Below are 11,148 nucleotides of genomic sequence, written 5' to 3'. Positions count from 1 at the left end.
TTACATCACAACATTGTTTATTATGTGAATTTTTTTTACAATACAAACAAAAAAATACAGAAATGCAATATATGAATACAGCTAAATGCAGAATGGTGACTTTTTTTTCTTTCAAGAGGCCATGATTCCCATTTCTAGTAAAATAAAGAGACTGCACATAGGTAGAAATAGGTTGGTCATTAGCTTCACAATTTTGCCTAGAAATGATCTATAAATGCTTTTTCTTCCCCCTGCTACTTACCATAAAGTGTAAAAAGGGAATTAAAGGAAAGTTTCCTTGTTGGTTCCTACCATATGAAAGATGCTATATTCTATTTTAGCAGGGCCAATATATGGAAAATACCTAAATTAAATGTTATTACAAAAATGAAGCAGTAATGAGATTCTGGCTAAAGAGGGCACTAAATGAGAATAATATATATTTAAAGAATCCAAAACAAATAAACAAACAAAAAAAAAGGTTGTTATAAAAAAGCTCTAGGTGCATTGTAAGCATATAGGTTTTTTTTTTTCCATGTGTATTTTTAAACAATGGAAGTGTCAAAAAATAGGGTCAACTGTGTTAGACTAAATTACATTATTGTATACGCTGCATTGAATGGAACCTTTGTATTATAATTATCAGAGAAGCATAGTTTGCATCATATTATGGCAATTTATCCTCAATGAAAACCTTTCAGAGTCCTTTTATTTTGGAATATCCTGTAAACAATCAAACCACCAGAACATGATTGTACAATAGTAAAATGTTTTCTTGCATTAAATTGAAGACATCTGTTTAATAAAAAAAAGAAAAGAAAATGTAGGAAAGGTACTTAGAGCTGTTAGTTTCTAAGTACACAACACCCTAGACAATTCAAGGCATCTTAATCTTCATCAAGAACAAAAAAAAAATTTTTTTTTGTCATGCTGTTAAATCCATCATTAAGGATAAAACTGGTGCAAATTGGTCAAACGGATCCAACAAACACTGATGTCCAAGCTGGCATATTGGCAACTAATACGTAACTGGTGGTCAATAGAGGGTTTAAAAGATCTTCCCTTTCTTCTTGTTCTTTTCCAAGGTTCTAAATGATTAAAGGAAAGTAATCAAAATGAGTGACTACATTACAAACATTATAGACAACATATGGTAGCAATAGCTAGCCAAATTACAAGAGTGTTGGATTTTCAAACACTAGTTTTTCATTTAAAAAATTACAAGATTTAGAAGTGAACAATGAGGACAATGTTAGTCTATAAGAATATTTTCTTAGACAATCCAGTATTTGACAAAACTCCAAGATAAACAGTAGAAAATATGACAAAGAATCATTTATTCTTCCCAAATGAAATAGCGTATATTGAAAAAGATCAACTGACGTCAAATAGAATATCCTTTTTTCCTACTGCCCATTTGTATTCTGAAATGCATTTGCTTTTATAAATACGTTTTCCTCTTCCTTGGGGAAGAAGTTAATAGAAGAATAGTGTTACAGAACAAACATCTAATCTTGAAAATGTTTATTAGTACCGAGAGTTAACTGCAGAATCCTTACAGGGATGCCACTTTTCAGTGTTAAATGGGACTTATGAGGAAAAAAAGAAAACCAAGGTACAAATATTACTGAGTTTCGTATAAATTAAGAGCAAGTAACTGATTAGATGTATTAGGAATTAAATATCCAAAATTTTATCTTAAGGATTTTATCCTAAAGAAATAATTCAACATAATTAAAACATACTCTGTAAATGTATAAAATATCTTTGTAGCAATGTTGTCTATGCTTGCCAAAAACTGAACACAACCATTATGTCCATAAACAATTGGGAGAAGGAGGTAAGAAATTGATTATGGTGAGTCAACTGGGAAGAATGTTATAGGAAGCTACTAAATTATAATTATGAAGATTGTTAAGTCATGGAAAATGTAGTGAAAAGAACAGAGTACATAGATTGCATCCATCTATCTAAAAATATTCATCCACGAAAATGATTGTCCTTGGGATACATGATAATAGGTGATGTCTTTTAAAGTGTTATTTTAATCTTTTTAAAATAAGTAGGAAAATAATTCTTTAAAACATTATTATACATATTTCTTGGGAATCTGATATTAGTTACCTTGAAGAATTCTGTTGTTCTAAAATACGTTGCTGGGCTTCCCAGTTTGCTTTTTCATCTTCAAACTGACGACGTTTTTCCTCTAATTCTTTGTGTTGTGCTTCCAAATTCTTTTTCATCTGCTCATGGCGCCGTTGGAGCTAAATCACAGGACAATATACAAAATAAAACTATTTAAGAAATCAGGAGCAAAAGCAGAAATTTAGCAGGGACAGCAGTCTAGTTTCATCCAGGCATTCTAATATTAAAAGTATGGGCACTGAGTTCTTGTGCTATAAATTCAGAGTACTACCTGGAAAGCACTGTCTAGGATTCCTCCTCCTGTAGGACTTGCCACTCAAAAGGCCAGTGACCCAAGAGAATAATCTTGGGAAAAGGAAAAAAAGTGAAACAAGCTTACAGTTGTGTAGCACTTTATAATGAACACATCCTATCTTATCATCTCACTCTTCATTACTCACAAGCATGTATAAAGCTGAGCAGGGAAGACACCATTGCTCCCACTGTACAGATGAGCAAACAGTTGCAGAGTTTAAGTCACTTGCCCAAGATCATTAGTCAGAAATTACAGAACTGGGATTTGAATCTGTCTCCTAATTCCAAGTTTAAAAAGCTTAGATAAGTGGAAAGAAAGTGGGTAGATAAAAACCCGAGTTTCAAGGTCACAGTAAGGTTCCCTGATTCTTATAAAGCAGTGGTTCTCAAATGTTAGTCTTCGTACAAATCTCCTGGAGTACTTGTTAAAAATATAGAATCCTGGACCTCATATAGACATAGTGAATTAGAATCTCTGGGTGAAGAGTCTAGAAATCTGCATTTTCAACAAGTCCCAGTGACTCTAATACAGGTGGTTCTTCCTACATTAAGAATTAATGCTGTAAAGAATTCTGGCTGAGAGATGGGAAACACTCATGCAAAGTAACTACAGAAACCAAGAGCTTATCTAATGGTTCATTAAATAATTTCATTTAGGCACTACTCAGTCTACTTCTGAAGAAAATACTCATGTAAAATAATTACATTAAATCTAACTACACTGAATATCTAAGAGCTATTCAAAATCTTCAGATGTCCAGGAATTATGTTCTATTAAAAGACTGCATTACATCAGTGAATTAACATCTTAAATTTGGATTACAATATAATTTTGAATACAATTTGTTTTCTTAATTATTTTGTAAACCCACAAAAATAACTTCATATTCATTCCTATTACAATTATTTCATGCAATTCCTACAAAACTATCTAAGATAAATTTAAGCAAACATGAGTGAAATTTGAGGTACCATCTTGCTGATGACAGCAAACAAGTTACTAAGAAAATATTAGAAAATAGGAACATAGGAAAATGCCTCTAGTTACACATATATATATATATAAATATATAAATGCAAGTAAATCATAAACACACAATTCAGAATGGTTACCTCTGGGAAGGAGACAGAGGGATGCAAGAGGGGAGATGCACACAGGGGCCTCAAATAAATGGATGTCTTATTTTTTAAGCTGGGCAATAGGTGTTCACCATTCTTTATCTGTCCGTTTCTGTTACACATAAGTATCTTCTGTGTTAATTGTAGACAGGTAGAAATACAGGTCACAATCCCTCACTCTCAAGGAACTCTTATGTTAGATGTGTTTCAAAGTCCAGAATTTTTCAGATTTTAGAAAGGCAATGCTACTTAGAGAGGTGTATATACTGCACTTAGAAAACACCTCTGGAGCTGTCTAGGGTACACCTATAATCAAATAAACTACTATTTTTTGCAAGTAAAATATAGAAATATTCTCATCAAGTGGGATAAAACTATTAGTTCTATGTCTGGTTTTGCATAGTTTTCAGAGCTTTTTAGGATTTGAAATTGTGGATACGTGATTGCGGGCTTGTGTAGTGATTAAGAGCACGCTTAAAGAGTTAAGTGGGTTCAAATAATGCCTTACAACTATGCAGCACGGATCAAGTTGATTATCTTTCCTCCCATATAAAAAAAGGAGATGGACAATAATATCCACCTCACAGGGCTATGGTGTGACTTAAATGACATAATCAATGAAAGATGCTTAGCACTGGGCCCAATGTGCTGTGCTGCTAGATATTAGCAGCTGTGCCCCATATTTCTAGCACAAACGAACTTGAGAAAAAACTGTATTAAACAAGGTTAAGTAGGTTTCTTCACCTATTTATTTATATACACAAAATGGCTTACATATTAGGGGACACTTGGCTCAGATCTCTTTACAGGTCAATCTGATACTAAGAAAGATTGCATACTTCAGAGAGTAGTTAAGTTTCTCAAAACTCAGTAACCATAAAAACCCTTGAAGGTTCTTTGGCTACAGTTTCATAATTATTTGTTATAACATTTACTCTTAGCAGCTGGTCATAAAATATGTCTATGCCTAATGTAAATTTAACTACTTTTAGATTTTGAATGGAATCTAAGTGGAGGATAATGCAGAGTCTTGATTACTCCTGTTTTTATTCCCCTTCTGATATGGATTTTCAAGATTATTGATTAATTAGTGAAAGGGTAAGAGATTCAAATGCATAGATTTAGTAACAGGCTGATAAATAAGAAGACTAAACTTAATCTCCAAAATGTCATCTTAATAACAGGTGCCAGAGATGCTAGTCTTGCAGTGATTGGCAGCGTCAAACCAGGAGGAATTATTCCATATCACCACTGAATTAAGCCTATGACAAATATAATAGTGAAAGTTTTTTTATAAGCAATTACAGAAAAAGCCCAGTAATTTAAGAGAAATCTAATGTGGAATAAGAACATTTTCTCAAAATTATTAAATACTTTAGTCACTCCATGCATTCTGTCTACTCAATGGATTAGAGTACTTTGGTTATGTATTTAGTCAGAGGGTTTCAGTAGTTTATGCAGTAATTACAAAAGCAATGAGACCAATTGTCAGGATGTAACAAAACAGATCTGAATTTCCTTTTAATCTACTTAGATACAAATATTAATAACCACATATAACACAGGTATCTTATTGAATTTTATCATTAAAAGTCACTTTAATGTCATCCATATTACTGTAATTCCATAAAAATAATTTTTAGCATAATAACAAATCTACGCTGAGAAAAATCTCATGCTGAAATCACTGATTTATTTTATGTCTACCCATAGTTTCTTCTATTGTTCTCAAACATCAAACCAACTACTTACTCTATAGATTCTTGTCTTGGTGTTTTTTCCTCCATCTTTTATTTCTTGTCACTTATTGAAAGAAATGTCTTCAAAGTCTTTTTGATTAATAGAAACTAAATGCATCCCTCAACATTGGAGGGATTCCAAGGTAGTAGATAAGCTTGCTGGGATGCTTTGTCACTATCCAATTTTGTAACATTGGGAATTACTTTGGCAGTATATTACAAATAAGGCCCCACTCATTTACAAGAATATCACATTCCTTCATTTTCTTCCCTTTGCCTGCCTGTAATTTATCCTGGCATGTCTTGAGTTCAGTTAAGAGTTTTTCTTTCTTTCTCATTCATACGCAGGTATGTCTGGTCTATTATTATTATCCTAACACTAGTTTTCGTGTGTGTGTGTGTGTGTGTAAGGAAGATTGGCCATGAGTTAACATCCATCCCAATCTTCCTCTATTTTGTAAGTGGGATGCTCCCACAGCATGGCTTGATGAGTAGTGTGTAGGTCCACGCCCAGGATCCGAACCCATGAACCCGAGGCCGACAAAGCAGAGTGTGCAAACCCAACCACTATGCCACCAGGCCAGGCCCCTAACACTAGTTTTTCTTCTTACAACCACCCAAAACTCTGATTTTTACCTTTCTTATACTGAATATCTGGAATGGTTTATAATTTCATTTCTCCTAACTTGCTCTTTACAACTAATAATTCATTATAAGTATTCTATTATGCCTTCCTACCAAGTATACTTGTGTCCAAATACTTACATATTGAAGTATATATTATTTTACTATAAACACAGTGCTTGCTTTTATTTCTCTATTTTATTACATTAGGGTATTATATTAGATTTCAAAAAAATGTGTAGAAAGGTTATATTATTTAAGAATTTTATTAAAGATATTTACTATTTTAAAAAGGAGTACTTGTCTATAAGAGGTGGAAATATTAGGTTGATTACCTCAGCTTCAGAGTCCTTCAGTTTTTGAACTTTTTCTTTGACCTTCATCTCAAACACCTGCTCCATCTCCATCTCCATCTTCTTCATCTTAGCTACATGCTCCCTTCTTTCTTCTTCCATTTGGGCGAGAGGGCTCCTGTTATGACCATTAAGGATAATAATTACACATCTAAAAATGAAAAGTGTAATACAAAACTCTGAAACAGTGATGAAAACAAATAAAACGCTGTATGCCATTACTAAATTCTCTGCTGTTTTTCTGAAAATAAGTTTCAAAATAATTTTTCAATTCTCCTGACACCATCTTAAATGACAACACAGATTTGAAGTTTTATGTATAAATGCTTTAGAAACTTTAAAATTTATAAATATTTATAATCTTGAAATTCCTTCCATGAGGTTTCATATCTAAACCTGAATCTCTAGTGAATAACTATTACGAAAATAGATCTAAATAACAAAAGCAACTGTTAGTGAGATATTTCTCTAAACCTAGTGCATATCAAACCTAAAGATGACAAATAAACTGAACTGCAGAAAGAATTGGAGGGGCTGCCCTGTGGCCGAATGGTTAAGCTGGCACGCTCCGCTTCAGCCGCCCAGGGTTTCACTGGTTCGGATGCTGGGGGAGGACATGGTGCCGCTCATCAAGCCATACTGAGGTGGCATCCCACATGCCACAACTAGAAGGAACTACAACTAAGAATATACAACTATGTACCGGGGTGCTTTGGGGAGAAAAAGGAAAAATAAAATCTTAAAAAAAAAGAAAGTTAACGGAAGGAAAATATTCCCAAAATACATTCACAGAATGGAAAACTAAAAGAAAATTATTTAATTTTTTACTTTCTTTAAACAAAATTTTGACATGAAAAAAGAAACTGAGTTAACGAAGTTACCATGTGTAAAATATTTTCAATTCTACAAATTTTCAAGTGTTATAATCTCTTCTTCTAAGACAACTTTGACATCACAATTATATAATTAACAATAATTCAAATTTATTTTGGTAACTGAATTGGTATGCTGGAAACAGCACCAGTCAATATCTAGAATACTCTTCATTTAGGTATGCAGAATATTTCTAGGCCACTTATGATAACTTCAATGCTCTTGAAAACTCATTCTACCTAACTCAAATATCTCATTATCTTAACGTTTAAAGATGTTCAATGATAAAATAAATGTGCGCACAAGAGAGAATCAGAAGCCAATAAATATCTTGATAATTATTTTTGAAATGCCAGAAAATAGACACAAGCATAGTTAAATAAAAGCAGTTCACTCCACTGACATTAAAGTCCACAGGCTCAAATTTCCTTGCACAATTTTGGTCAAAATTTTCATGTTGAAAAATATTACAAATGAGCTTTATATTAAGGCTAGCATACTTACAGACACAGGAGAATGCCAAAGTATCAAGTAACCTACCACAGCCCCGAAGAGGAAGGAAAAGTGGGCCCTGTGGCTTTGAGGATCTCAGAAAACTATTTAGTACACTGGGACAACTTAAAAGAGGCAGGCCCTTTTCTGATTTTGTTGATAAAACATGTTCATTTTGCCTCTGCAAAAACAGGCTTTGACAACTGAATTGTACATTTTAAACTGGCGAATTTTATCTCAATAAAGTGGCTAAAAAATTAAATCATGGCTTAAAAACAAAAACAAAATCAGGCCATAGATATCACCCCTAACTTCAGAGGCTAGTCACTTTAATCCTGATTTGACACACTCTGTTTATGGTGACTTCTCTCCTTATGAGGCTGAATATTTCTGACCATTACATCATCCTTCTTCCCTATCAAACAGGAGGAGCTAAATGGAAAATACTAAACAAGAGCAACAGGACAGAACATTGGCTATCGATTTTTCTTAGTCAAAAGGAAGGACAAAGATGTGAGGTATTGCTGGGATCAAGATGATCTGTTTTTGCAATTACTGTAAATTAGAATAAAATGTTATTAACTAAAGGATAATTCTTCACCAGAAAGAACCTTACAAACCTACCGTATATTTTAACAATTAAGTAATTAATCAGAATCTCTGAAAATGAAACTAAACCAAACATTAACTTAGAACAAAAACCTACATTCAAAAAGTGAGGTCAATTGAAATAAATTTTTAAGTGTAAATATCATTATTTCATTAAAAACTGATGAGGTCCTTCTTAAAACAGATTTCTCATCTTTATGGCAGGTGTTTTTAATATGAGGGCCTCAGATCTCTTATGCAGAATGTTAGCATATGCCCTGAAATGACATTACAAATATGTGTGTGTGTTCGCATGTGTGCGCACGTGAACATTTTTCTGGTGAGAGGGGCCAAAGTGCTTGTTAGACTTTTAAAGGGTCTATAATCTCACTTCTCCCACCCCCTAAAGCCTTTTTAGACTCTGGAAAAGTCAAAGAATCTAATAACTAATCTAGTTAACTGTTTTTGAATCGACAGTTTTAAATAACTGAATATATATGTTGAAGCAACTGAGATTATCCAATAATACTGTTGTGATGTGAAAACAAATAATTCAAGACTGTAAATATAGTAAATAAATTAGAATCTAGACAGAATTGTCATTTTAAAGTTAAATACATATTCTTAAGTATAATAACCTATCCACAAAATGCTCATTTAATTTTATCCTTGGGGGAAAAAAGGTAATTCATGTAAATTTAAAGAATTCATAGTATAATTTGCACATTAAAATGCTACCAGCTCACCAGAGTAAACACTGTCATCTAGATTATTATTTAAGCAACTCTTGGGGGAAAATAGAACACTGCAGAGAAACAATCTGTAGAGAAACACTGAGATTTGCTTTTAAATTCAAAAATTTAAATTTAAAAATCTCTACATACTGAAACTGCTTATGTGTTTGGAAAAACAACCACTTACGCACTTTTAATTGTGTCATATCTAAAGGAACAAAACATACAGAGACTTAGCACACAAAGTAAACCACAGTAAAAGCATCAATTAATGGCAAATTCACAGACTTCATGATTAAATAATTAAGGTATGTGCTCTAAAACAAAAGTTTACAGAAAACTGTGTTAAAACTAGTTAATTTCTTTTCCAAAATTCTGTTAGTAATCACTATACCAAATCATTATGAAAATAAATATGATGAGCAATCACCTTCTGGTAGCCCGCTCAAATTTTTAATCTATTTAAATACGTGTACTTTCAAAAGAAATTTGTAGTATTTCATATCTGAGATATTTTAAGATTTTCGGCCTTGTAAAAAGTCTTGACTCCTGATCAAATAAACTAATATTCCAGTATTATTTAAAAAAAAACGTCACATATCTAAAATGGATTTTTTGAAGCCTCTCACCAGCCAAAATGAACTTTCTAATCTCTTTTATGTTTAAATTAATTAGCACGCCACTTCTAGTCACCTTTATTAAAGTTAATATTTAGAAAACTGTACTATAAAATTGTGCTTACAATGTAGAAAACACAGGATAAAAAGATCATTCTTTGTCATCACACTGTTTTTTCAAAAAGACTTATTAGACAGCTAATTTATTAGATTAATATTATTAGATTAAAACCAATTTAAATTATATCATTGCCTGCCTGCTTTTTAATGGGAAACTAATCTTCACACACACAGATATGTTAAAACTTATAAACTTAAAACTTGTTAGAGAAATTTAAAGCAACTCAGTCAGAGAAACAAAAAGGCCTAGTAAAAAAATTTAAAAAATCAAAAAAGGCTATAACATAATGGGAATATTACACTAAATCCTCAAAGATATAAATTAGGTCCTTCTAGGGATCCTCTTTAAGGGGTTAAAGTTCCTGAAAGCCACCAGATGACTCACCCTTTCATGTGACCAATAAGAGAATCACGGAAGGGACCACACAAGGCTGACCTAGTAAGGTTCTATTGTGGTTGTGTTATATGACACACATTTTGAATGTAATGGAAGACAACCACATCTCATCTAAATTATGTGTGGTTTTCCCTGAAGAACACATTAAGCAAGTATATTTACATACTTTTGCTCCAATGGTTGGTAGGCCACTATGTATAGCAATTTTCATACAAAATTTTCCAAAGGAATTTTGTTTCAATGGATTCCAAAGAGCAATAAAAATTTCCAAAAATTTTGGGAAATAACGGTTGCCAACCTTTTATTTTGCCAAGTGAGAGTGCTAAAACCAAACATAAACAAAACAATACTCTATCATCATTATATTTTCATGAACGGACATTTGAACAAAGAACAAAAGAGATAACTGAATAAATTTAATATTTTGGAAAAACTGTGGAAAATTTCAGAAAATTATCTTTCTCTTTAGATCAAAGAAAACTTTGTCATGTAGCAAAAAAATTCTAAGGTTTAGTGTTTGGAAACCTGTATTTTAGTCATTTCTAGGAATCAGTTATCCATAAAGTTGTCCCAAGACTATACAGATGGAGAAGGCTATAGAAATCAGAAAAATAAATTAACATATGGGAAAAAGGTAACAAGGGTGTGCCCCAACTTGGAGCAAGATGTCAATTGTCATAACTGGCACCAATGACAGAAAACAGTTCAGAAAAAGAGTCACCAATGGAATGTGATTTTAAGTAAAAGGTAGAAGGAAGACCAAGGAAGGAAGAAGTAGGTAACACTTTAAGAAGCAGGCTTAGCAAAAAAGGACAGTCCTCCTCTTATTGAGGATCACCTTCTTTTCTTTAAGAGATCTACAATCTGGATATGGCTATTTCTTCTCCCCTTGCCTTTAAAACCTCTTGTTGAATCTTCTTTGATCTGGAACCTGACTTCCTTTTCTGTTCACTTCCAACCACCCTTTACCCTCCAGACAGGGTGAGCAAGACAAAACTATCCCTGAAGGTTTAAGAAGTACTTAAAATAGGTGACTCCATCTTTTCTTTGCCAGATAACAAGTAATACCTGAAC

At 32.7% G+C, this 11,148-nt stretch overlaps 1 protein-coding gene across 7 annotated transcripts in view; it reads right to left on the bottom strand.

Moving 5' to 3' along the window:
- SEPTIN7 (septin 7) overlaps positions 1-11,148 on the bottom strand; it is a 202,849-nt gene continuing 191,701 nt past the window's right edge. For all 7 annotated transcript variants that reach the window (XM_070616235.1, XM_070616233.1, XM_070616231.1 and 4 more), the window contains 3 exons: positions 6,236-6,371; positions 2,104-2,243; positions 1-1,067 (listed from right to left, as the gene is read on the bottom strand). In XM_070616235.1, the coding sequence (XP_070472336.1) occupies positions 1,028-1,067; positions 2,104-2,243; positions 6,236-6,371 (316 nt within the window). In that variant the 3' untranslated portion in view covers positions 1-1,027. The remainder of the gene's footprint in view (positions 1,068-2,103; positions 2,244-6,235; positions 6,372-11,148) is intronic.

This window comes from Equus przewalskii, chromosome 4 (genome assembly GCF_037783145.1).
Source record: "Equus przewalskii isolate Varuska chromosome 4, EquPr2, whole genome shotgun sequence".
In the NCBI taxonomy this organism is placed as follows: domain Eukaryota; kingdom Metazoa; phylum Chordata; class Mammalia; order Perissodactyla; family Equidae; genus Equus; species Equus przewalskii.
Note: the sequence above shows the minus strand (reverse complement) of the source record. Positions and strands in the feature narration are given on the sequence as shown.